This window comes from Ailuropoda melanoleuca, chromosome 4, assembly GCF_002007445.2.
Source record: "Ailuropoda melanoleuca isolate Jingjing chromosome 4, ASM200744v2, whole genome shotgun sequence".
In the NCBI taxonomy this organism is placed as follows: Eukaryota; Metazoa; Chordata; class Mammalia; order Carnivora; family Ursidae; genus Ailuropoda; species Ailuropoda melanoleuca.
In genome coordinates this window covers 96151061-96178574 of record NC_048221.1, presented here as the reverse complement: position 1 = coordinate 96178574, position 27514 = coordinate 96151061, and the positions used below count along the sequence as shown (strand labels likewise).

The following is a 27514-nucleotide window of genomic DNA, read 5'->3' as shown; positions in this document are numbered from 1 at the left end:
CACAGAAAGCCAAGAAATAACAGGTCTGAGAGTGCCCTGTGGATGTGGCTGCTGCTGGGAAATGAGAGCTGACTTTCTCCTGCCTGGACAGGGGAAGGAACCATCGGGAAGTTCAAATAATTTGCCATCACTGTTCTCCCCACAGAGAGCCCCACTTTTCTTCCCTCTGCCAGCCAAACCCCTGACTATCTTGTAGCACTCACATGGGTCATGGAGGACAGAGGTGAAAGTGGTCTTCTCTCTCCAAGTCCAAGCTCAGTGACACCTGGCACCTCTCCTGATGATGTGTCTGTGGTCCCCCCTCCTCCAGGGCCTGCCACAGAGCAGACATCTTGATCTCTGCCCAAGGGGGGGGTGGGTGGAGGGGTGGAGGGCAACAGACTGAGGAGTGAGGAGGGAAAAGGAGAACCTGCAGTGGAAGGGAAGAAAGAGAAGAAAAAGAAGTAGAGGCTAGCTCCGGGGGGTGAGGGGAGAGGGGGTCTTGCTTTGGTTATGAAGCTGGGAGAAGTCTGTGTAGGGACCAAGGGAAAAGGATCTACAAGAACCTGACTTCTCCTTCTCTTCCTTCTCTCCTAGGTTACGCCCAGAGCAGAAGCATGAATGATATTTCTCGCACCCCAAACACAGACCAGGTAGTAAAGACCCTGCACTGGCTGCCGTGAAGGCGCAGGGCAGGAAGGCGCTGTTGGTTTCAGGGGCAGGGAGGCCCTACGGGCAGAACTCCACTCCCATGAAGGAGTAGGAGTCCCCAGGAAGGATCCAGGCAGGGGCTCAGCGCTGCCTTGGTGACTAGCCAGCCCATCAATCAGGTACTGACCAAGCCCTATATGCGGGCGCTGTGCCAGGCACTAGGGGCAGTGGGGGACAGAGAATCGTGATCAGGTGAGACACCAGCCATCCCTGAGCTTGAGATTTGTTGGACAGAGACCAGCACACAGAGTCTCACCTCCTCCATGGCCCCCGAGCAACCTTAAGGATGGAGTGGGGATTTGGGCTGGCAGAGAAAAGCAGTGGGGCCTCCCCGTGGAGACAGCAGGGCCAGTGGATCCCCTGGACTGCCCACAAGTGGGTTTTCTCCTAGGCCAGGGGAAGATAATGTCAGTTCTTACCTCCCACCAGCTTGGCTGAAACCCCCGTGAGCAGATCAGAATCCTACAAACAGGTTGAGTCCAAGTTCTAATGCCCACAGCCCAGGTACCCCATGACTAGGGCCCCCAGGAGAACCCCAGTGGGAGCCCCCTTCCACTGCAACCCCCACACATCTTGAGGGCAGCAGTTTCACAGTCCCCTTGCCTGTGCCCCCAGGAATAGGAAGAGAGGTAATGAAGGAAACCTGAAATTTGGTGAGAACCCCTCAGGAGCTTGGGTGACCTCCAGGCCTTCAAGGCACCCCCAAGTTTGGTGGAAGGCAAAACAAAAACAGTCCCTCATGTCAGAGTCCCAGGGCCCTTTGGTGGCTAAAGTAAGAAGAACGACATAAACCCACATTTAAGGTCCACACACTGCACATACTACCCTGTGCTAAGCTGTTGTGTGCAAGGCAAAGGTGCTCTTAACATCTCTACTGGTGAGGACCCTGAGGCTTAAAGCAGTTAAATAACGTGCCCAAGTCCATGCGGCTGAAGGGTAACAGAACTGTGATTTAACCCAGGCAGTCTGATTCTAAAGCCCTTACTTTGGGAGCAACGTAGGAAGGAATATTCTGGAATGTTATTTAGGGAGGAATCCTGTTTTACTATAGTCATGCACACAGATGGTGAAGCCATGATAAGAAAGCATTGCCCGGTGAAAGTCTCACAGAGACGATTTTAATAACTATCTAAGTAGTACTAAGTATACCAGCTGTCGCTTTCCCTGGGTAATGCTGCCTTGATCTAGGGGTTGGAGCCCAGCGTCCAGCTGTCTTGACCGAGTGGGACTGCTTCTCAGTACCTGCAGCCGTGTGGCTGGTGGGCACGATGGCTTGGAAGCCAGTGGGTGCCCCTCAGGTGCATCTTCCTTCGAAACCCCACACCCGCCCTGGACAGGCCAGCAGGTTCCCAGTGAACAGAGCGTGGATTCACTGTGTGCAGAGACTCAGCAGAGGTGGACAGAGTCCCCACGGGGTTCAGGAAGTGGGGTCCAACATTGGACAAATCCATGTTCAGACGGTGGTGGAGCCAGGATGGCCAGAAGGCCAGTGTGGCTCATCTGGGATGCCATCACGGCAGCCTCCTTAGCAAACATGCCACAATCTGCAAGGGAGGACCCCGGCCCTTCTCCTCTCCTGGTTTATAGGTGTGCTGCTTGGATCACACCCAAAGCCTTGTTGTTTTCAAAGCCTGGTTCTCCAGGGCACTCTTGCCACCCTTCCTCTCCTCCTGTCCCTCCCTCCCTGCTAGAAGCTCAGGGGCACAGAACTGGCAGGGGGACCGCCAGCTGCCCGGGGAACCCCCAGCTGCTTATGAATCAGCTGATGGCGGCTACAACTGAGGGACTCTGGCCTTCCTGTTTAACTCCTGGCCACACTTAGTCTTGCTGTGTTAGTGTCCTTGGGAGTATGGCCTGGGGGCCTGTGAAGAGTTTTGTTTGTTTGTTTGGATTTAATTTATTTTTATTTTTTTAAAGATTTTATTTATTTATTCGACAGAGATAGAGACAGCCAGCGAGAGAGGGAACACAAGCAGGGAGAGTGGGAGAGGAAGAAGCAGGCTCATAGCGGAGGAGCCTGACGTGGGGCTCGATCCCATAATGCCGGGATCACGCCCTGAGCTGAAGGCAGACGCTTAACCGCTGTGCCACCCAGGCGCCCCTTTTTGTTTGGATTTTAAAGATGATAAGGGTGTAGCCGTCACTCATGTGCCTTTCCTTGTGCTGGTAGGCCATCCAGCCCCGTGTGTATCACACCCCCCATCAGGGACCAGCTATGAGCCATGCCCATGCCCAGGGACAGGAAGAGACACAAGGAGTCTGTGTCCTCACTGTGCTTATGAGAAACAGGAGAGACTCCAGCCAAGGAGGAAAGGGTGGCAAAATTGTGGTGTCCACAGGCTCTCTTTAGCACTTGCCTCCCCCTCTGGCCCTTTCTTCCTATGTTGGCCACTGTGGACTTCCAACATCCCTGCCCTCACAAAAGCCTCTGTCCCCATCCTTTCTGTACAAAGTGATCTCTGTCCCTTGCCCACCCCCTTGCTGCCTGAGGGGAAGCAATCTGAGAAACCACTGCATCCTAAGAGCTTGTACGTGACTGTCCCTGAGGCATTTTCGTTGTACAGTGGGACTCAGAAGGAGTCCGTGTCTTAACCCCTAGGAATGAAGTCAGATATGTGGACAGTGGGAATAAGTTTGGGACAAGGGCCTGTCTCTGGTTCCTCTCATATTGGACCCCACTCGCTCTGCCTATTTGACCTTCCTGTCCTGAACAGACACTAGCCCCTAGCATCTCGATGGTCTTAGTTGGAAAATCTAAGAAGCTATGAGTTTCCTGAGAGTTCCCCTGGGGGTGACTAGGGAGCTTGGAAGTCTCCTGCAGACTTGGAGGTGGGGTCCAGGGGCTCCTGTCAGCCTGGAAGCTGATGGCAAAGGGAAAACAAAATATGTCTGCCCTGGTCATCAGAATGGGCCTCATCCTTCCCACAGCCATCCAAGGTGAAGGCAGAGAGGGAGGGCTGGGTGCCCAGCACGGAAGAGCTGACTCCCATCTGCTTGGGCCACAGGGGGCTAGGGGGTGAGGCCTGGTATCCAGCAAGCCTGGGCTCTCTTGTCTGACCCCTCGGCTCACACTTCAGTTGAGCAAAGTTCCCACCCATCAGGGAATGTCTTAGGGGTCAAGTCATTGCCTGTTCCTTCCTGTCTCCCAAGGCTTGCTTGGTCCTGGGGTCAACCCATTTTGCGTTTCCTCATCTACAGAATAGGGCAAAGTATTTGGTTATTTCAGTCTCCTGAGAAGCGCTTGGAGAATTTGTTAAAGTCAGGCCTTCAGAGCAATCTGAAGGTGGGGGAGGGACTGAGAGCTGAAACCACTGATGAGAATATCCATGGGCATCTTGTTTCCCCCACCCTGACCAGCGGAAAAACAAATTCATGAAGAAGATCCCCAAAGACTCAGAAGCCTCCAACGTGCTTGTGGGTGAGGTGGACTTCCTGGACCAGCCGTTCATTGCCTTCGTGCGTCTCATCCAGTCGGCCATGCTGGGAGGAGTGACTGAGGTGCCTGTCCCCACCAGGTGAGGGTCACTGAAATCTGACACCTCCCCCCACCGACCTGAAGGAAGCCAGCTGTCCATGCAGTCATCACAAACTGCTGTTGGAGACAACCCTAAAACGTAGAAGGAAAATTAGGGAATTGCTGGTGAGGGAAATTTTCTGACTAAGGCAGAGTTTTAGAGTTTATTTAAAATAATCATAAAAAAAGAAGGAGCTGAGACAGACACTGTTGGCTGGGCTTGGGCAACAAGACAATGGTGAGGATGCTCAAGGGGAAGCTGGTGGAAGTGAAGAAGAAATGTCTTTCCAGAGCAAATATGGGATTCAAAGGAGGGAAGAGACAAGTGTGTGGTCAATTCATGAATTAACAATGAGTAATGTCCAGGGCCAGAGAATCCCTCTCTTCACCTGCTTCTATTTTTCCTTCTCACTTTCTTCCTCCTCCTCCTCCTCCTTCTCTTCCTCCTTCATCTTCCTTGCAGATTTCTGTTCATACTGCTTGGACCTTCTGGGAGAGCAAAATCCTACAATGAAATTGGCCGAGCCATTGCAACCCTCATGGTAGACGATGTAAGTGGTAATGAGAAGCACGTACTCCTGACTGTCACGGCTCCTGTATAAGCACTGGGCCTTCATTCACTCACTGATCCAACAGGCACATTTGAGCATCTATGTGCCAGGGTGCTGAGGGTTATGAGAATCAGGGGACAGTCACTGCCCTTTAGGAGCACCAATTACATGGGAAAGACAGACCTGTAACTCTGAAGTGAACCCCATGCTAACTGTCCCAGAAGCCAGGCGAGGCTTGACACAGAAGAGGGCCTTCTGCAAGGATGAGCAGGAGTTAGGTCTACCCTGCACAAGCCTAAGAGGCAGGCATTCCAGACAAAGGGAAGAGGAGCCAAAGCTTGGAGATGGAGAAGCTGGATAGAAGTGATTCAACTTAGGCTCAGTGTAAGAACTTCAAGAGCAGGAGGGGAGCCAGAGATGCCACAGAGCCTGTAGGCATAGCTTCGAGCTCTCTCTGTCGCAGAGGTGATGGGGAGCCTAGAAGATGTTCAACACAGGCGTGATCTGTACATCAGAAAGAATGCCCTGGACACAGCCTGGAAGGGTGTAGCCTGACCCTCCAAGGATGAGGGGTTAGGAAGTTATAATCAGATCTAAAATATCTGAGCTTCTGGGACTGGGCTCTGAACAAGTTTTTGAATGGGCTTGCTCCATGCAAAACTGAAAGCAGAAAGGTGAAGTCATTCATCCAAAGTCCTACAGCTAGGACAAGGAGACCTGGCCCTCAGGTCTTCCCCCAAGGTCCGCAGCTCCCCACTGTGCAGAATTTTACCTGCAGGGCTCTGTCCTTCCCTAAAGACAGAGAGTGAGCTGGCAGGAGCAAAGATTTGGAGAGATTCTTCTCCAACACTATACGTGATGTGCTCCCAAGAGGTGGCTAAGAAGCAGACCTCAAGATGTCCCCTTCCTCCTTCCTTGCCAGCTCTTCAGTGACGTGGCCTATAAAGCCCGGAATCGGGAAGATCTGATAGCGGGGATTGATGAGTTTCTGGATGAGGTCATCGTCCTTCCCCCTGGAGAATGGGACCCAAATATCCGAATCGAACCCCCCAAAAAAGTGCCCTCTGCTGACAAGAGGTGTGTATGTGGATGGAGGGGTGGCAAGGAGGGAAGTGGTTCAAAGGGAGCCCCGAGTCTGTCCATGGCTTTTCTGGTCAGCATAGATGGGTTTATACTATTTCTTTTTCTGGTGTCATTTTATTTCTCGAAAAACAAACAAAAAACAAGCAATATGCTGCACGTGAATGTCTGTAACATCTGGGTGACCTGTACATGGGTACTGTGAGATCATTTTCTACATTTGTTTCTGTATTTTAATATATTTCATGATTTTTGTGGGTGAGGTAAGGTGTTCTCCGGACAGTTCTGGAGGGGCTAAGCTCGTCCAAGGATTGGGAGCCCCACAGTCCCCTTCCCCCTTGCTCTTTACAGGAAATCCGTGTTCTCGCTGATGGAGCTAGGCCAGATGAATGGCTCTGCAGGGGGAGGCGGCGGGGCAGCCGCAGGAGGCGGCGGCGGAGGCGGTGGCAGTGGCGGCGGGGCTGGCGGAGGGAGCAACGGGGATGACAGAGAGATGCCAGCCATGCACGAAATCGGGGAAGAGCTTATCTGGACAGGAAGGTGCCCACCCCAGGCCTGATGGTGACGCCCGCCAACCTTTAGGCTTGCCTTCTTCTCACCCAGCTATGGGCACCTTTCCCACCTCTGCCTGCAGCGCCCCCTCCCGGCCACGGGATCTGGCCACGGCACTCTTTTCCTCCCCACGCCCCCCAAACCCCTCTGGATCTGGCAAAGGGTTGCGGCAGGAGTAGGGAAGTGGGGCACAGCACATGAGTGGAGGAAGCCGAACTTTTCTCTAAACACTCTGTTCCTGTGTGAGTCTTCTAGGGCTGTCCTAACAAAGTGTCACATTCTAGGCGGCTTAAGCAATAGAAAGAAGTTTTCTCTCACAGTTCTGGAGGGTAGAAGTTCCAAATCAAGGCATCGGCAAGGCCAGCTCCCTCTGAGACTCTGGGTGGCATCCTTCCTTGCTTCTCCTATGCTTCTGGCGGCGGCCAGGGATCCTTTGTGTCCTTGGCTTGCAGCAGTGTGGCTCTGGTCTCTGCGTCTGTCCTCACGTGGTGTTCCCCCCACCTGTGGCACTTTTCTCCTCTTCTGAGCACACTGGTCATATTGGATTAGGGCACACCCCATGACCTCATCTTAACTTGATTACATCAGCAAAGACCCTATTTCCCTATAAGGTCACATTCACAGGTACTGGGGTTAGGATTTCAATGTGTCTTTGGGGGTGACACAATTTAATCCGTAACAGTACCATTTGAATTTTTTTTCTCTTTTTTCTTTCTTTAACAGAGAGAGAGAGAGAGAGAGAGAGAGAAATTGGGTTGGGTTTCCTAGCTGATTCTTAGAATAATTCAGGTTGCTTTGAATTTAGGAAAGGACATGGCCCTGCAAAGCTATGTGGAAATCGACTTTGAGAATGGAGTAATGTTTTATATGCCTTTGGCTTTATGCCAGCCAGTGGTTCCAAACTGGGGGTAACTTTGCCTGCACCCCATCCTCCCCCAGGAGACATTTTTGTTTGGCACAACTAGAGAGGGGGTGCTGCTGGCATCTAGTGGACAGAGGCCAGAGATGCTGCTCAGCATGCTACGAGGCACAGGACAGCCCCACGACGGAGGAGTACCCAGCCTGACGTGTCAGTAGTACCAAGGCCGAGGAACCCTGCTCCATGCCAAGCGTTGCATTAGGAGCTGTGGGGAATAGTAGACCCAATAAACACTGTCTCCAAACATAAAATTCCCCACTCAATTGTTCCAGAGAATAAGGAAACCAGTTATAAGATTCAGAACCTGCCCTTGATGAACCTGGGATGTCTCTGTCCCCTAAAGTTGGACACACCTATGTCTACCAAGCACAGGCAGGTGCCCCGCGGATGATCAGGGACATACCTGAGGAGGATGGCCAGACTTCCGTGGACAGCGTGATTCCCGTTCCCCATGCAATGTTATGTCTACTCCAGGACCTGTCCCCATCAGGCCCCCCCCCCATCCAGGCTGTCCACGACCACCACCGGAGTGAGGATGATGCTGACCACAAACTTTCAGTCCTGTGAAAATCCTTCCCTGCCTTTAAGTGTTCTGGTAGAACATTTGTCCCCATCCCTCTCTAGTCAAGTTCCCTTCCTCGCCCGATTCTGCAGCTCCTGTAAAATACCCCTGCCCCTGCGCTGGTGTTTGTGGGGAGAAAGCAGCCCCTGGGCCTGTCTTGAGCAGGTTCTTCGGTGGCCTGCATCTGGATATCAAGAGGAAGCTGCCCTGGTTCCCAAGTGACTTCTACGATGGCTTCCACATCCAGTCCATCTCTGCCATCCTGTTCATCTACCTCGGCTGCATCACCAACGCAATCACCTTTGGTGGGCTTCTGGGGGATGCCACTGACAATTATCAGGTGTGTGTGAGGGCGGGGGCCAGGAGGGCAAACCTCCGTAAGACCTGCTGCCACCAGGTGGCGGTAAGGAGCTTCATCCCATAACCCCAAAACCAAGGCTTGGGTTTCATCCACCATGGGGTTCAGACCATCATTTTTTGTAATCCTTTACCCTTCAAAAAATAATAAGCCAACAGTATGAAAAGACCTAAAGCTAAATTATGTTCCTAAAGTCCAAATGTGAGGATGACATAAATCAAACTTTTTCAACATTTATTTTATTATGTGTATTAAGTAGTGTTAATTGCACTCTATTCTTTTTTGTTAATTTTTATTATTGAAATATAGTCGACATGCAATCTTATATTAGTTTTCAGATATACAACATAGTGAATTTTGGGAGGAGAGGGCCCAAAAGAAAAGATGAACACTGTGGCCTGAGCCCTTGGCTGGGTTCTAGCCAGTACCAAGAGGCCCCTTCTCCTGCCTCCATTGAGCTTCATACTCCTCATGCCCCCAGGGAGTGATGGAGAGCTTCCTGGGCACTGCCATGGCCGGCTCCTTGTTCTGCCTCTTCTCGGGACAGCCTCTCATCATTCTCAGCAGCACAGGGCCCATCCTCATCTTTGAGAAGCTCCTCTTCGACTTCAGCAAGTAGGTGCCTTTGGTAGCCCCTGGTGCCTGCTCTCGCACCTAGGGCAGTATACCAAGGCCAGGACAGGGGAATAGGCCCAAAAGGGAGGCAGGGGTGAGGAGGAGGTACCAAAGCTGCCTTTATTACCTATGGGAAGGACTGCCAGGTGGTCCCCCTGACTCCCTCCAGCTACTTGCCTTTAGCCATCCTAGTGCATTTTAGCATAGCTGATAGGGAGACACCAAGGTAAGACAAGAGGAGACAATTCTCACTAATTGTTTATGAACAATTATGACTGGAAGTCAGCGCGGCCTTGAGCTGGATGTCCAAACGCTAAACCCTGAACCAGGCAGCTCCTGTCACCACTCTGGGCTCAGTTGCCTCATCTACAACGTGAGGCTATTTTAAGGCCACCCCCCAGCTCCGTCACTCTGATATTTCCTGTTTTCCATTTACCCTGGGTGTTTGTTACCAAATGTGTGAGAATTGAGATGTCTTAGCACCTTCCTGCCACTCCCGTGAGATTCTTTCCCAGAATTTGCAAAGATGAGACAACCCCACCCAGGAACTGTCCCTGTCCCTGGTCTTCTCACAGTTCCTAGGAGGGCATCTGTGCCACAGGAGGGACAGATGAGCCACTAACAGTGGGTCTGGGGGGCCAAGCACATCTAAGAGCCCTGGGCTCGAGGCCCCTTCCTTCCCTCTGTCTTCCAGAGGCAACGGTCTGGACTACATGGAGTTCCGCCTCTGGATTGGCCTCCACTCTGCCATCCAGTGCCTGATCCTGGTGGCCACAGATGCCAGCTTTATCATCAAGTACATCACCCGCTTCACAGAAGAGGGCTTCTCCACGCTCATCAGCTTCATCTTCATCTATGATGCCATCAAGAAGATGATTGGCGCCTTCAAGTACTACCCCATCAATATGGACTTCAAGCCTGACTCCATCACCACCTACAAATGCGAGTGTGTCGCCCCCGACACAGGTGACCGGTAATCCCAGATGTGCCCTGGGCCCCCACCCACTCACTCTGCCCCCACCACAGCTCTCTACTCAAATGTAGGAGATACCACCCTGAGAGGTATCAGCCCCCTTGGGTGGTAACAAGTGACCTGAACACTACCTGGATGTCCATCTGCCAAGGGTGATGTAGAAAGAATTCCTGGGGTGCCCAGGTGGCTCAGTCGGTTAAGTGCCAACTCTTGGTTGACTCAGGTCATGATGTCAGGGCATAAGATCGAGCCCTGCACCAGGCTCTGTGCTGTGCATGGAGCCTGCTTAAGATTCTCTCTCCCCCTCTCCCTTTGCTCCCCACCATCCCTGCTATCTTTCTCTCTTAAAAAAAAAAAAATTCCTGCACTGGCTGGGAGGTTGAATCAACCAACTGATCAACCTGCTAATACTCAGTGTTGTTCCTATGAAATTCCTTACTGACCAAAAAAGTGTCATCTGTATAGTTAGGGCTTCCTATAATCTCAACCCCTGGCCTCCCTTCACAGTCCTAGTCATGCCCTCAAAGCCTTCAGTGGGCTGTGCCTGGGGTGGCCAGGATGCTGCGAGCAGGGACAACCACAGATACATAGATCTAGAGAGAGAGAGAGAGAGAGAGAGGTACCCATCCATATATCTCTGAGCACCACCAAGATGGACTCACAGAGAGCAAACTGAGGTCCAGAGACCACCCAGGGGCACAATGAACCTCAGTTTCCCTAGGTGTGAAAAAGGGATATCAATGCTGGCCCTAGCCAGTCTCATGGAACTCTTGTGAGGCTTTCAAATCTATACCAGATTAGACTGGAATTTGACACAAGTAGATTTTGTGTTGTTTAACACTAGAACACATGTTATTGATAAAAGAGTGATCATAAGTCAATCCAAAATATTTACTGTACAGTCACTGTACACCCTGCTTTAGACTAGGCCTCATGGAAAGGAAGATCTCCTGACCTCAGGTAGTATAGTTTTGGTAATACCCTCTCTCCCTCTGCTACTGCACTGGTTTTGTAAAGAATTCTAGACTTACTTTTTTTCTATCATTAATTTAGACTTATTTCATTAAAATCCACCAATAGGTGAAGTTAGCATTTGTCCCAAGCCAGAACATATTGCTTGCCCAGGGGATGGAAAAGATCCTACTTGCAGGCCCTTTTCATTCGGCCCTGGACTGAGTCTCTCCTCTGTGGCCTGGGCCCCATCAGGGCACTCCCATTTGCTGCTTGTGCCCACTGGACGGTGGCTTCATTGTACTGACTGAACACAAATGTTCCCAGAAATATGGCTTTTGGAAGTACATGGCATCGATCTCTTTTAGAAACAGTCCAAATTCTGGGGTCATATGTGGCACTTTGGTCGTTCTGAGAATCATCTGTCCACAGGAGAAACCAAACAGACATGCCCTAAGAACAGGGGACATAGGAGCACATAAGTTTGGATTTGAAGGCCATAATAAAATCTATTTGCCTCCAAATAGCATCCCCTCTGGTCTTGTCCAGGTGCCTGATGTCACCTCATCATTTTGGGTCACTCTACTGCCATGGTTCTCAAAGTGTGGTCCTCATGAAGCAGCATTAGCACCTCCAGGAACTTGTTAGAAATACAAATTCTTGGGTCTCACCCCATACCTGTTAATCAGAAATTCTGCAGTGGGACTAGCTGAATAGTAAGAAGCCTTCCAGGTGATTCTGATGCATGCTTAAGTTTGAGAATTGCTCTATTTAACTATTAGTAATGTGTAGCCATTATTAGCCACTAACCCTGGTAAGATTAGATTTTCAGTTTCTTCACCAAGAGTAAAGGAACTGGAATCAGGACCAGTTCGTTTTGATTAGAATATGAAAAGGAAAATTCTTGACCACAGGAGATGGGGGAGGAGGGACCTAAGTGAGGAGGGTTTCTTTCCCAGTCCATGGGCCACTTGCTTACCAAATGTCCCATGTTCCTAGCTTTACTGCAAAGTCCAGTCTGGCAAAGGCACCCTATCATTCTTCCCGACTCCTGACTCTTCATCCTAAGAGCTCATTGTGTGGGGGTGCTCTTTTTAAATTTAATCCTGTTTCCATTGTAACTGGTTTGTATTCTGTTTATGGATGCTGCATACACTGATTTGGCTGCTTTCAATCCCAAGTGAGTACCACTTTGTAAACACTAGAATTTAAAAATATTTGATACTTGGACCATTTCTGGAATTTTCCGTGTTATATTTCATCCTTCTTAATCTCAAAGTGGCTTGCAGATAAACCCTACCCAATAAAAAAGAATGGCTCAGCCTAAGCAGAAGACATCAAAGGAGTGTCTGGTCTGACAAGCTTGGGCAATGGAAAGGCGCCTGAACTCCCTAGGCTCAAGTGTTGACTGGGAGTCCTCTAGTGTTTGTGAGGGTAGCCCTGAGTTAGCCTTGCCCACTTTCTCTTCTCTGTTGTTAACTGTGCATCATGTTGTCTTGGTCAGTGGTATGAGGTAAGGCAGCAGATGTCCTGATTGTAAGTGAAGCTTTCTTCAGAATAATCATAACATACCTCTGGTTTGTAGAACTTTTAGGAATATTCTGCCCTGGGTCAAGAATGAATTCCTTAGTTGCTCCTAGCCCCAACTACCCCAGAAATGGGCAACACAGAGGAGAGGGGCCCTGTGATCACATCCATCCCATGACAGCTTTTTGGAAGTTGAAGGAAGCTTCAAGAATAGCCTCTACTTCACTCTGGGTTCCTAACCAACCGTGGACAGCCAGCAGGGGCCAAATAGCTTGCCACGCATTTCAGATTTATTGCCAGCAAGCTGCCTAGCTGGCCGCCTCCCTCCCTCCCCAAACCTGCTGCATTGAAACTACTTAATGAGCCTTCACTGGGTGAAGAAAGGCAAGGAGGACCTGGCCCTTCTCCACCCATGCAGTGCAGGAGTGAGAGAAAAGGCAAACAGCAGCCTCCAAGGCCTGCCTTTTTAAGGAATGGCTACATCCCCCAGGAAGGGAATTACAGCTCTCAATTCTTCTCGTGGTCCGCGATGGGAGCCGTTATATGCTCTACTTACAGTTCAGGACACGAGGCTGGGTAGGGGAGTGTCCAGACAAGGGATGTGCTCAACAGCTCAGAGCAGCACTCTGGGTTCTGATTCTCCTTCAGGTCCTGGACTTGGGTTTAATATTCTGCAGCATGCATTCAGGGGGCAGGTTAGAAAATTCAATATCAAAGCCAATGTGTTCTTACAGTTGACCTACAAAAAGCACATGAGGACAGGGTCTGGGAGAGAACTGCAGCATTTGTACAGGAAGGGACACCTGCCCTGTAGAGCTTGGAGGCACACAGTCTGGGCCAGTCTGCCTGGGATCCGAGCTGTGTGACTAGGGCAATGGGCAGGTTACTTAAACTCCCTGGGCTTCAGTGACCTCATCTTTAAAAAGGGGGGAGACAGGGGCACCTGGGTGGCTCAGTCGTTAAGTGTCTGCCTTCGGCTCAGGGCGTGATCCCAGAGTCCTGGGATTGAGCCCCACATCGGGCTCCCTGCTCTGCTGAGAGCCTGCTTCTCCCTCTCCCACTCCCCTGCTTGTGTTCCTTCTCTCGCTGGCTGTCTCCCTCTGTCAAATAAATAAATAAATCTTTTAAAAAATTTAAAAAAAATAAAAGGGGGGAGACGACTTGGGAGTTTAGGAACTTGGCCAGATGATGTGTGTAAGGTTTGGCATAGTGTGTGGCCTAGAGTAAGTCTTGAAAATGTCTTAGAGCACAGATGTGGATCCAGGTGCTGGTAGGGATTCACAAGACCTGTTACCCACCAGCTTGTGTCCGCACTGTGTCTTGGCAGTAGGTTCCTTACTTTGGTTTTTAAAGCCAACGCTTCAGGGTCAGACAGGAGCTGTCCTAGACTGACCCAGTGGGTCTGTCAGAGCTCTGACCCAGGCTCCTCCAGCACCCCTGTCCTCACTGGGCAGAGTGAGGAGAGTGGCGAGAGGCCAGGACACGATGAGCTGCCCTCACAAGGGAAGTCACTCCTGGGCTCTGAGCAATGGCGGGAGATGGAAAATGTGGGGGCCTGGCGAGGGCTGCAGGCTCCCAGCCCAGCAGCTGCTGATCCTTTCCGTGTCCTGTGCTCATCCACAGCGAATACAACCGTGTTCAATGCTTCAGCCCTGCTGACACCAAACACCAACACTTCTCTGGTAAGTGTCCTCTCCTCTTACTCTGACATTCAAGGGCTTTTGTTTGTGGGGAGAGTGAGAGAAATTGGGAAACAGGCCATTTTATGGCAAGCCAGACTTGCAAAGGTCAGTCCCAGTTGCACATCAGGGTCACCTGTGGAGCTGTGTAAATGCATACTTTTATTGTAAGTATATACTGTCAAAACCTCCCCTTTAAAACATGTCCTATTAAATCCATGTGCATAAATACCACACACACAGGCTCACACACATGAAGGGGAGGAAGAGGTGAAGAATGGTTGCAGAAACAGCAGTATAAACACAGTTTCCCAGCCAGCTTTCCACCTTCTTCCTTGCCTTTCCACCTAGCACCTCCTACTCCCACCTAACAGTGCCACTCCCCAGCCCCAGAAAGGTGGTTAATGCTACCCCCCCACCGCTGAGTCTGATCTGTCCTGTGTGCTCCGAGTCCCTGTCATGTCTGGTCTGCCTCTCCCCAGAATGATGAGCAGTGGCCCTCAGGAGAGGGGCCCAGCCTGAGTGGCTCCAACGGTGGGAAGTCCAGAAGCAGCAGAGCGGCTCCTGGTGGGCTTTGGGGGAGATCTTTGGACTTTCTGTGTCCCTGAGGTTGCTCCTTTAGTCACCCCTGCAGAGGCAGCCCACTGCTCAGTTGGCAACTTAACCTAAGGTCTTTCAAATATCTGATTTCGAGGGAGGAAGAATGGAATCAGCTAGTGACTATGCCTGGATACTTACTATGTGTGAGGTACTGGGTACACTCTGAGGACTGAAAGGACACAAAAAACCAGAGGTGGCCCCTGCCTGCTTTCCAGCTTGCATGTAATATACGTGTGGAGATGAACATGAAGGCTAACAGGACAGAGAAGCAGAGAATGCCATGTGTCAAATATAGGTCAAACGTGTCCTTCCAGGCAAGGAGACAGGAGGCACCCTGCAAGCTGGAGAAGAAAGCCTCAGGGAGAAAGTGGAATGTCATCTGGTCTTGAAGGTCAGGAAAGTTGGTTCCCTAGAGAGAAGCACATTTCAGGCTCAGGGACCAGCACAGACAGAAGGGCAAACAAGGAAAACACAAAACATGTTCTGAGGACAGTGAGTGGACCTGCCCGGCCAAGACAGCATGAGGGTGTGGGAACCACAAGAGATGAGCTGGGAGAGAGATGTGGGGCAGCACTGGTGGGGCAGTGGAAGCATCCTGTCCGACAGGGGGCAGCTTTAACAGCTTCAGTGACTGAGGGAGGCCCTGACATTCAGCAGATGTCTTGCAAATCTGGATTTTTCTCTTCACGTGGTATTTTCTGATTCCGAGCTTTCCCACAGTATGGCGGTCTCACATTTCCAAGAGGGTGAGAGCAGATCCTGCAAGGCTCCTCAAGGCATTGGCTCCAGAACCTGCTCAGAGCCACCTCCTCCCCATTCCTTGGGTCTGAGCAGACCCAGGGCCAGGCCAGATTCAAAAGGGTGGAGAAATAGACCACTTTTTGATGGGATGACATTTGGTGTGTCATGGAGGCATGGGGACACAGGGAGGCATGATTCATTGGAAACCACTATTATATCAAAGTCCCACACCCCTCTTAATCCAGACATTCATTACAGGTGGTTGCAAATGCCTGTTTACTTCATTTTGCAGGTTCCTGTATATTTATGCAGTAATTTTTTTTGAAATGTACATGAAATTTTATTATAAATTATTCTGCTTTTATTACACTTAGAAACATGTATATGAACACGTATTTGTGTATATACACATGTATGTCTATATATGCACTCATATGCATACACTGAGATGTGTGTGTGTGTATATATATATATATATATTTCCATATATGTAATTGTTTTGTGTACCTGGATTTTAGTCATCTAGACATGAAAAGGGGAAGTGACTGACCCAAGAGAGATCTGACGAGGGTGGGGTGTAAGCCCCAACATGTGAAAAGCTGTGCATAAAGGAAGGGAAAGGAAGAATAAATGTAACCTGCTCCAGGAAAGAGATCCATAGGTGACTGAGCTGGTAGCCAAGCCTGCCGTAGGAGAGGGCATCCCACCATCTGAGCTGCTTCTCCTCACTAACTCAGCAGTGCATCCTAGAACACACTGGAAACACTTGTCAGCTCCTAATCTTCCCAGGGGCTCTACAGTTTGTTGTTCCTTGACATAGCCTGTCTCCAGGAACATAATTCTGTTGCTGGGCCCTGTGGAGGATCGGAGGGGTGTGTGGGCTGCCTGAAGGACTCTAGGGGCAAGGATACAGCTGACTCCCCAGGAAAACCCTGACCCTTTCTCTCCTGTGCTTGGTCTCCAAGTACAACCCCCTTAACCTCACAGCACTGGACTGGTCTCTGCTGAGCAAGAAGGAGTGTCTGAACTACGGTGGGCAGCTGCTTGGGAATTCCTGCCAGTTCATCCCAGACCTGGCACTCATGTCCTTCATCCTTTTCTTTGGGACGTACTCCATGACCCTGACCCTGAAGAAGTTCAAATTCAGCCGCTATTTCCCTACCAAGGTAAGCTCACCCTGCAATGAGGAAGGGGCCTGCAGTTAGGCTGTTGTTCAGAAGGAAGCCCCACTGAGTTTCCCTCTGAGGGTTCTGGCCCACTGACAGGATGGATACCACTACCTCAGCACTGGCTTACCCACCAGGATTTTCCAGATTGAGAGCACAGATTCGGAGTCAGAGAGAAGTGAGTTCCCTTGTTGTCAAGCCCTCTTGGCAACACTTGGTATTGTAAGACTTTTATCTTTAGTCTTTCTGTGCAGTAGTATCTCATTGTGTTTTTAAATTTTTCATTTCCCCAGTAACTAATGAAGTTGAAAATCTTGTGTGTTTATTGGCCACATAGCCATTTGACTTTCTTCTTGGAAGTGCCTATTCAAATCTCTCACACATTTTCTATCGGGCAGTCTGTCTTTTTCTTTCTGATTTGCAAGAGTTCTTTACATATTCTAGATAGAAAACTTTTTGTGATCATATGTGTTGCAAATATCTTCTCCTATGTGACTGGCCTTTTTACTTTCTTAGTGGTATCTTTTGACTAATAGAAATTCTTAATTTTATTGTAATCAAATGTATCAGAATTTTCCTCAAGGAAAATATTGGACAGAAGATATTCTCCTCTTGTCTTCTAAAAGTGTTATTGTTTTTCCTTTCATGTTATATCAGAATTGCTTTTGACATACAGTGTGAGATAGTGTTTCTTTTTATATGTATATAAATACTCAAGAAAGATATTGGACAGAAGATATTCTGTTGTCTTCTGAAAGTGTTATTGTTTTTCCTTTCATGTTATATCAGAATTACTTTTGACATACAGTGTAAGATAGTGTTTCTTTTTATATGTATATAAATAGAACTTTTTTTTAAAAAAGACTGTCTTTTCCCACAGCTCTGCAATGCTTCCTTTGCCAGATGTCAAATATTCACATATGATGGGGTCTGTTTCTAGGTTCTTTATTCTGTTTCACTAGTTTATTTTTCCATTTATTTCACAGTCTTCATTTGTATGGCTCATAATAAGTCTGTATGTCTTATGGACCAAACTCTCCCTCTTTGTCCTCCTTTTCTAAGAATCATCTTAAATTTTACTAAAATAAAAACTTGTTGGAATTTTGATAGGATTACATTGACCCTAAATGTCAATTTGGGGAGGATTGACACCTTTTATTTATTTATTTTTTAAAGATTTTATTTATTTATTTGAAAGAGATAGAGACAGCCAGCGAGAGAGGGAAAACAAGCAGGGGGAGTGGGAGAGGAAGAAGCAGGCTCATAGCGGAGGAGCCTGATGTGGGGCTCGATCCCATAACGCTGGGATCACACCCTGAGCTGAAGGCAGACGGCTAACCGCTGTGCCACCCAGGTGCCCCAGGATTGACACCTTTTAAATTTGGAGTCCTCTGATCCATGAATATTGTGTGCTTCACCATTTATTTGGGTCTTTTTTCTCTCCATTTTTTTTTTTTTTAGGTTTTGGCCTTAAGCTCTTGCACACTTTTTATTAGATTTATTCCTAAGTACTTGATTTTTTATGTTATTGACATATTAAATACTAATTTTAATTGCATTTTCTGTAGTCAGAATAAAACATTAATCAAAACAGCACTTGTATACGTGAGCAATAGCTGTGCCATGGGGAGGGATGCTCAGAAGAATTTCAGCAACACACTCCCACCATAAATCCCACAAGCACTCTCCTAAAGCCACCTTTTTAAAGTTTATTTATTTTTGGGGCGCCTGGGTGGCACAGTGGTTAAGCGTCTGCCTTCGGCTCAGGGCGTGATCCCGGCGTTATGGGATCGAGCCCCACATCAGGCTCCTCTGCTATGAGCCTGCTTCTTCCTCTCCCACTCCCCCTGCTTGTGTTCCCTCTCTCTCTGGCTGTCTCTATCTCTGTCGAATAAATAAATAATATCTTTTAAAAAAATTTAAAGTTATTTATTTTTAGTAATCTCTACACCCAATGTGGGGCTCGAACTCATGACCCCAAGATCAAGAGTCTCATGCTCTGCTGAACCAGCCAGGCACCCCTCTCCTAAAGCCATCCTGAATAAATATTACTGCTACTACTACTACACCTGATGATAATGATGATAAAATTGATATAAATAATTGAATTTTTCTCAATATTTATTAACAATAAAAGACTGTTTAAGAAGTTTTGCAATGTACGAGCTGAGGAAAAAACAGTGTGCTTGCAACACAAATGCATCCTTAAGACAAATTCCCTCCCTTCCTCCCTACTTCCAGCCAGATCATATCCAGGTAAGCTCTTTTGTAAACGATCTAGAGCAGTGATTGCATCTGAGATTGTCTGTTTCCTGAAGGATGAAATATAATTCATATTGTAGGAAATTCTTTTATCACCAACATTTTCCCCCTTAAATTCTTACGAATCGCTCTGTTACCTCCTGGAATTTAGTGTTGCAGAGAAGAATGAGACTATACCACTTCATACCCATCAGATTGGTAAAGATATGAACGTCTTGGGATACCAAGTGTTGGAGGTGAAAAGTGGGGGGGGAATGTAAATAGGCACAAGCAATTCAGCCGTTGGCACTCTCCGATAACGCTAAAGATGGATTTGATCTTCCAATGGGCATCTCCACTCCCAGGAATACACCCCAGAGAAATTCTCATATGTGTGCAAGAATGTTCACAGAAGTATTGATAATAAGAGGAAAGCAATGAAAATAAGTTGATCCATCAAGAGGAGAATGAAGAAATAAATGGGAAACAGTCATACATTAAGCTGCAGTGCACATACACGTAGACTATAACTATATCCACAAGGAAAAATAGCACCAACATAATGTTGAGCAAATAAGGCAAATTGCAGAAGATTGCAAATAATATGAAACCATTTATGTGAAATTTTAAAATGTGCAAAGCAACACCATATTTTGTTTAGGGCTATATACATATTTAGTAAAAGTATTAAGACATTTGTGGGAAGAATAAAGTCCAAATTCAGAGCAGTGGCTCTCTCTAGAAAGCAGAGACAGGGATGCCACTGGATCACAGAGAAGGATTGACTGAATGGGTATATTTTCATAAGGTACGGGGAGTTCACAGCTGTTCATCATAGCCATCTTTATGCTAGGTCAGACCATACGAAATGGAGTGCATTGGACTGTTCTGCCCTGCAAAAAAATGGCAAACTTATATGGTTTAACTTAATAACTTTTTGATCTGGATGCTGAGAATATTGCAGGAAAACAATTGTAAACCTGCACGCTGCTTGGCTTACATGATCATAGTACTGTAAAGCTGCTATTGATTTTCAACTTTCAGAATCACCTTACAGATAAACTACAGAAGATATGTGTTTATGGAACACAGTGTTCTCAGCTTTGACAATGTAAAGATCCACAGGGAAGGGTCACAGGCGGAACAGGATGGGGAGGGGAGTTGGTGGGAAGGGAGGCAGCTAGCCTCACATGACCGGGCACACTAGTGATTGGCAAAGTCAGCAGAAAGAGAGGCTTCACTGTATAATTTGAAAGTACAAAGGAAACCCGTAGAGTTTGGAAATAACTCTCAAAGATTGGGATTGAGGAAAGGGCAGGAGGAATGGTGCAAGTAAGCCAAATCTTTATCAGTAGATCATGCTTTAAATTAGTAAATCAAAATATAAAAGTATAGCATATTAGATAATGACGTGGAGGAAACCACCAGAACAACTAAAATCAAGCAGACATATGGGTACATCTGGAGTGAGGAAAGGTGAGGTGGCAGACTTGGCTTTCTACACCATATGGGTTTTTCATTAATTACAGATGTTATTTTAATAACAATTTTAAAGGGGAATGGGGGTACAGGGAATGCATTCAATGTGCCATCACCTGCCCTGCCCTGCCTAACTTCTTTCCCTGTTGTTCTCTGGAGACTGCTCTCATTGAGGAGATATAGGAAAGGCGGCAGTGTGGACGCTGGTCAGAGGGCAGGGGGTGTGAGGTTGGGAACCTGGCCTAGGATGGGCATCCTGAGACACAGGAGCAAGAGATGAAGGACTCCTAGTGGGCAGAAGGTCTGAGAGCAGACAGGTTCCCAGCAGAATCGGGGACCTCTGTCCCAGCCCAGGTGGCTGTGCAGCCATCTGCCACACATTTTCAGGAGCTAGGATTTCCTTTAGCGTTCAACCTTGCCCTCACCACCCTTTACGCATGACCCAGTTCCATCTGTCACACTGGAAAATGTTTTCAGCGGTGGTGATGTGCCACATGGCTGATAACAATTCCCACATTCACGAACCTATGCCAAGCCCTCTGAATGTGTCATAGTGCAGCACTTATGTCTATGAGGTAGGTGCTATCATTATGTCCATTTTACAGATGAAGAAACTGGGGCTCCAAGAGATGCCCTGCTTCCCCAAGGTCGCACAGCTGGCAAGGGCAGAGCCAGGATTTGAGCCTCGGTCTGCTGACGCTGAAGCCCGAGTTCTTACCCATGCTCCTCGTGGGGCAGGGAAGGACTGAGCCCTCCGGGAGGTGCAGGTGCTTCCCTCACTTGCCCATCTCCTTCCTGCAGGTCCGGGCCCTGGTAGCCGACTTTTCCATTATCTTCTCCATCCTGCTGTTCTGTGGCATTGATGCCTGCTTCGGCCTGGCAACCCCAAAGCTGCACGTGCCCAGTGTCATCAAGGTTTGCCCCTGGCCCCTGCTCTAGGCATTAGCCCTGCCTGCCCACCAGCTGCAGTTCCTTTCCCCTCTATGCCGATCAAACTTCCATAGACTCTCAGCCAACCAACCTAGGGGGTGTTCTGGGTATGCTCCACCCTTCCTCCACGCATCCTCCCAGCAGGCAGTCCCTTGGGATGGTAGACTGGGGACATATTCGCAGTGAAATCCTGCTGTGGAGTCACGGACTGGGGAAGGTGCTGAACCCCCCAACCCCCGTCAGCCCAGCAGAAGGCCCCTGACTTCCACTTATGGGGCTGTGGTCCCCTGGCTCCAGCAGTCTTTAAGCAGGGTCACCTGGGGCCTGTTGAAAATGATCCCTAGAACACTGATTCTCAGAATGTGGTCCTCAGACTAACATCACATCATCACCTGAGAACTTGTTAGAAATGCATCTTCTCAGCCCCACCCCAGACCTGTGGAATCAGAAAGTCTGGGGATGGGGCCCAGAGTTCTGCATTTTAATCAACGCTCCTCGCCCCCGCCCCCACCGAAAAGGCCTGCCGAGCTTGAGAATGACTGCTGCAGCAAGTCCCAATCAGTCCTGAGTTGGCGCTGTTTGCTCGCAGCTCAGCTCAAGCCCGGCTCCCTCAGGAAGGGGCACAAACCACCTACCCTGGGCATGGGTACAGGCTCTGGCACGGACCCTTCCTGCCTTTGACAGCTTGACCTCTCATGATTACTTCAGGGTTCTCTTTAGTAGCTTAAACACAAAAAGTACCTCTCGCTCTTAAGTAAGACAAAAGATTTCAGCCCAGCTCCTGCACGGATGAGCCCTTGTTGTTAACGTGCAAGTCTGAATTAATGTTTGGTGTTGTACAGACCATCCTGAAATGCTCCCCAGACAGATGACTCAGAGGAGAGGCAGAAGCATCAGGCACCAGGCCCATCTTCCTTATTCTCGCCTGTTGGGCCTCGTTCCTGCGTCTCGTTACCTTGTAGTTAGTGACTGCACGCTCTTTCCCAACAGCCTGTGGCTCTGCACCTCCCCATTCCCAGACAACCCCCGCGCAGCAGACACCATGCCCTTCCTGAGTCTGCATCTGTGGTCTTGACGGGAAAAGATTGCACTCACACAGCACCCCGGTGGGGGAGTGGAGGGAGGTCAGGGAGAGTGGGGCCCCGGGCCACAAGTGCACTGGGACAAGAGAGAGAGGAAGGGGCCGTTTCTGTTTGCTCTGCTCAGCCCACTCGGCCTGACCGAGGCTGGTTCGTGGCCCCCTTCGGGAAGAACCCTTGGTGGGTGTACCTGGCGAGCACCCTGCCCGCCCTGCTGGTGACTATCCTGATCTTCATGGACCAGCAGATCACCGCCGTCATAGTCAACCGGAAGGAGAACAAGCTGAGGGTAAGGTGGCTTCTGGGGGCAGGAGCACAACCTCTTTCTTCCCCCAAGTCAGAAGGAACAAAGAAGGAAGAGGGTGTGTCTATTAAAATGTGGGGCCGTTTATAAAGTGAGATGTGAGGTCAGAAGACTGGAGTTCTGGTGCATGTGTGGGCAGATGTGACCTCCAGATGCTCCAGATGTGGGTAAGGCCACCAGGGCCAGGGTGATTTGATCCAAGGACCAGGACCAAGGCCAGGGTGGGCCACTAGGCACAGGCTCCTTGCTTGTCCCCAAGTGGCCTTCCAGCTCTGTACCTCCTGACTGGGAACTTGGGAGTCCAAGCGCATCTGGGGTTTTGACCCAGAACCCTGAGGCAGAGGAGAATCCTTAGCCCTCTTGGTCCCTGCAGCTCCCCTCCCCGCCTCTGGGTTTGAAGAGATTCAGGCTACCCTTCCCCCGTCCCAATCTAAACCACTCTTAGCTTGGCCTAGAGCCTGCCCTGGCCAAGACCCCTCATTCATGAATTGCAGAGATACTGTGGCCCCTGGTAGGAGCCCTTCTTCCCAAGGACCCAAGCCCAGGGCCTCTCCAAGCCCAAACACCCCTCTCCTCCCTTTCCTGTGTCTCTTCCCCGGCTCAACAAACCCTGGGGTTGGTGATGTCTGAGCGTCTCAGGGTGGTGACATCCTAAGAGTACCTAATGGAGGCCGAGGGGAGCCTTTGAGCCATGTTCCACAAAACGGCTGCTCTGGGGAGATTTCTATCTCCTTCCCCCCAAAACAACAGGTGGTCAGGTGCAGACCCCCGAGACAGCTTCTCCCCTCCCACTGCCCCATGCAGAAGGCTGCTGGCTACCATCTGGACCTGTTCTGGGTGGGCATCCTCATGGCCCTGTGCTCCTTCATGGGGCTCCCCTGGTATGTGGCGGCCACTGTCATCTCCATCGCCCACATCGACAGCCTCAAGATGGAGACGGAGACCAGCGCCCCTGGGGAGCAGCCCCAGTTCCTGGGGGTCAGGTAGGTGGGGAGCAGTGACTGGGGACCACCTGAACAGGGGTATTTAGGTGGGGAGAGGGGAAGCAGGTTTTTCTTACCATCGAGTTATCTGGGCAAAAAGGGCCCCTGTTCTGACAGCCCAGCAACTGTGAGAATAGGAGTGATATTCCCAAGGGAGAGAGGAGGGAGACAAAAATTCAGTTCTAAGTGGTGCTTTTTTGGTAATGCATTGTAAGCGGTACGCCACCATGACCCGTGTGCACGCTGACCTCTCACCTGCATGGGCTACTCAACGTCCCCACTGCCCCCTCTGACCCGTCCTCTTGTCTCCTCTTCTTGAAGACCCCCCGCCCCCCACCGTCCCCCAGCTCCTCCTGTGGGTACAGGTCCTCCCCAGTCTCCGTTCTTCCGGAGAGTCTTCCCAGGACCACTCCCACTCCCTAGACGGTGGCCCACGGCCTGTCACTTCCATGCCCTCCTCCTCTTCTCATGCCCGTGTCCGCTCCCTTACCTGTTACTGGCAGCCATGTGCGTCTTCCACCTCTTAGGGCCTCCAGGGTGAGCCCACACCAGACACTGGCTGTCCAGAGACTTTCTCCTCACTGCCTCGGGACACCTGGGCTACCCAGCCTGCCCCAGCTAAGCCTTCTCTGGCCAGGGCAGGGTCCCCCCTGGACTCCTGAGCCCCAGAGGACTGGGCCTGGGCAGTGTGCCCCTGCTGGCACCTGGATTGCTGCCTGGGCCTGGGCACTCAGGAAAGCATAGCTGCTCTCCCGTCCCTCACGCCGGCTTTGCCAGCTTCCGATTCCCTTAGTCATGCCCCACAGACGTGGGATCTTCCTGCAGTCGAAGGACAGGGATCATTAGCAGCACACATTCCCATTTCATCCTCACAACGACTCCCAAGGCAGTTGCCACTATCTTGCTTCTACTGAGGCTGAAGACATGGAGGGCCTCGCCTGATGCCACACAGCTGAGCTCAAGGTCACCACTCCAGCACCTCCACCATTAGTCACTGCACTGGACCCTCCCAAACGCCCCTCCAGCTGCCTCGTGAGAGCTCCCTCTCTTCCCATGTGCCGGTCAGCAGGGCCTCAGGCGGCAGGTTTACTCTCTGGAATGGGGAAACAGGGCAGAGGCCAGGGCGTGGACACCACCATTCGGTGCACACAGAGAGCCAGAGGCTGGAATGGTCAGGGAGCCTCTCCCAGTCCACCCTGACCGTGTGCCCTTGTCTGCCAGGGAACAAAGAGTGACCGGCACCATCGTCTTCATCCTGACGGGCATCTCTGTCTTCCTGGCCCCTGTCCTGAAGGTGAGGCTCTGCGCCCTCCACCACGGCCTGTCAGCCTGCGAGAGCACTGGCCGGATGCGTCAGGGGTTGGGAGAGGGTCTCCATGTGGACCCTCAAGGGGCAGGACCCGAAGAGAGGTTTCATCATCATCCTTGTTTTCTGGAACATTGCCTCGTTTAGCAGCACCAGGCAATCCTCACTGCTCTTTTCCACTCCTCCCAGGGCCCATCCTCCCCTTTCTGGAGGACGCTCCTCCCTCAGAAAGTTTGGCCAAGTTCATCCTTTTTGTCTTCCTTCTTCCTCCTTCCCTCCCTCCCTCCCTCCCTCCCTTCCTTCCTTCCAAGATTTTATTTATTTGTCAGAGAGCACAAGCAGGGGGAGCGGCAGGCAGAGGGAGAAGCAGACTCCCCACTGAGCAAGGAGCCCGATGTGAGACTTGATCCCAGGGCCCTGGAATCATGACCTGAGCTGAAGGCAACCGCTTCACCGACTGAGCCACCCCGGGGTCCTTGGCCGAGTCCCATCCTTGCTTAGATCAGGAGCTTGCCGAGCTGGCTGTGTCTCCACGCTGTGGTTTAGGGCTCGCCAGACACCTCTTTGCTCACTTGTTGTCTGAAGCTTCACACTTACAGGGAGAAGGCTTCTGTAGATTTTCCTGTGGCCTGTTCTCCGCTCCTCTGTCTTGCATGTCTTGGGCACGTAACGGATTTTCCCCCCACAAGGTTTGAAGCTCCTTTTGCTCACGTCCCTCCAGACCACCTGGAAGAGATGAAATCAAGCGGGGGTTCATTCAGAGTGGGCGTCCGCAAACCCTCTCTGCTCAGGTTTCTCCGTCTCTGCCATTCAGCCGCTCACCTGTTGTGTTCACCTGCTGCCATGACACAGTACCACAGACTGGGCAACTGAAACACTTATTTTCTCACAGAAGTTCATGATCAGAGTGTCACTAGGTTTGGTCTCTTCTGAAGCCAGATACGGGGAAAAGTTAATTATTGCTCTGGCCATCGTGGAAAAATTTCCGTGAGTCTGCCTGGCTCCAAAGGCTCTGTCTGATATTGTCTTTGTATTCAATGACAAAACGATTGGAAAAATCCTACCCCACCCCACCCCCCAAAATCCTACACAGGTTTTTTTCAAATAAGAGTAGAAAAAAATATAATATCATTGTATTCACCACCAATTATCTATTTGATAAATTTTATAACAGAGAAGACCTATCTAGATTTTTATTGATCATAAGATTTAGGATTTCTCATTTGATTGTATTAAGGTATATATCTTTTAATTTTATGTGTTTATATTTTTATACCTTTTTATAAAGATAGGCCTTCAGAGGAAGTCAACAACTTTGCACATAGCTCTTCAAGGACAGACTGATTCCGCCCAAAACTGCTCCTTGGCATAAGAGCTTAAGTGTCCTTGAGGCAGACCTTCCCCATCACAACCTGACAACTATCCATGGTCTTCCATCTTAACCAAGCAAAATAAAATCATTTCTAACAACAACAACAACAACAACAACAGACTGGCTTTCAAAATAGTTTTCGTTAAGTGATTAAAGCATTAGCACTAGCTGACACCAGTACTAAATATTAGGATAATTTTACATTAAAGGGAAGATATTTTATATAGCCAGTTCAAGAAAAATGTAACAACCCAGATCTGAGGTCCTAGATTTAATCCCAGCATTTATTTCCCCCAAGAAAAAACTGGGTGGCTCAGTTGGTTAAGCGTCTGCCTTCAGTTCAGGTCATGATCCCAGGGTCCTGGTGTCAGGCTCTCTGCTCAGCAGGGAGTCTACTTCTCCCTCTTCCTCTACCCCCGCTCCCCCATTTGTGCTCTCTTGCATGTGTACACGCTCTCTCGCTCTCTCAAATAAATACATAAAATTTTGAAAGAAAAATTTTCCATAAAGCTTATTTAACTTTTTGCAACTGTATGTTTGCCCATGTCTGTCAAATTAGGCATAGCTGAATACATACCAGATTCAGAGAATTTACATTGGAGAGCAGTCTACCCAAGACATACTCCAGTTGAGATCTTAACTTCTTTTCTTTTTTAAGATTTATTTATTTATTTGAGGGAAGGGGGGAGGGGCAGAGAGAGAGAGAGAATCCTCAAGCAGACTCCCTGCCGAGCATGGGGCCTGTCGCAGGATTTGATTCCAGGACCCTGAGATCATGACCTGAGCTGAAACCAAGAGTTGGACACTTACCTGACTAAGCCACCCAGGCGTCCTTGGATCTTCGATTTTTGTTTATGTAGCAAACAGGGAAGAGATCTCCTTGGTGCCACAGATTTTAGAGGGTGCAAATTGGATCCTAGTTATTAGTGTTTTTATTTTTATCAATGTTTCTAAATCAATTATTAACTATACCTTTGTACCAGTTCCTCCAGTAGAATTCTGCTCTAGGGCTTCTCAAATTTTAATGTGTATAAAAATCACCTGGGAGGAGCATCCCTGTGACTCAGTCGATTAAGTGTCTGACTCTTGATCTCAGCTCAGGTCTTGATCTCGGGGTTGTGTGTTCAAGCCCCTCATTGGGCTCCATGCTGGGTGTGGAGCCTACTTTAAAAAAAGGAAAAAAAATGTTTCCTTTATATATATATCATATATATATATATATAATATATATATTTATTTGTGTGTGTATATATGTGTGTGTTTATATATGTAATATATATATACATATATATACACATATATACATACATATATATATGTGTGTGTGTATATATATATATAT

At 49.3% G+C, this 27514-nt stretch overlaps 1 protein-coding gene across 1 annotated transcript in view; it reads left to right on the top strand.

Moving 5' to 3' along the window:
- The window catches only part of SLC4A5 (solute carrier family 4 member 5), a 124934-nt gene that overhangs the window by 81662 nt on the left and 15758 nt on the right, over positions 1-27514 (top strand). Inside the window, exons 14-27 of the mRNA XM_034659387.1 lie at positions 577-632; positions 4048-4205; positions 4668-4755; positions 5678-5832; positions 6187-6375; positions 8034-8208; positions 8708-8841; positions 9536-9807; positions 13916-13974; positions 16278-16478; positions 21000-21113; positions 22335-22496; positions 23316-23494; positions 24716-24788. Of these exons, the coding sequence (XP_034515278.1) occupies positions 577-632; positions 4048-4205; positions 4668-4755; positions 5678-5832; positions 6187-6375; positions 8034-8208; positions 8708-8841; positions 9536-9807; positions 13916-13974; positions 16278-16478; positions 21000-21113; positions 22335-22496; positions 23316-23494; positions 24716-24788 (2015 nt within the window). The remainder of the gene's footprint in view (positions 1-576; positions 633-4047; positions 4206-4667; positions 4756-5677; positions 5833-6186; positions 6376-8033; positions 8209-8707; positions 8842-9535; positions 9808-13915; positions 13975-16277; positions 16479-20999; positions 21114-22334; positions 22497-23315; positions 23495-24715; positions 24789-27514) is intronic.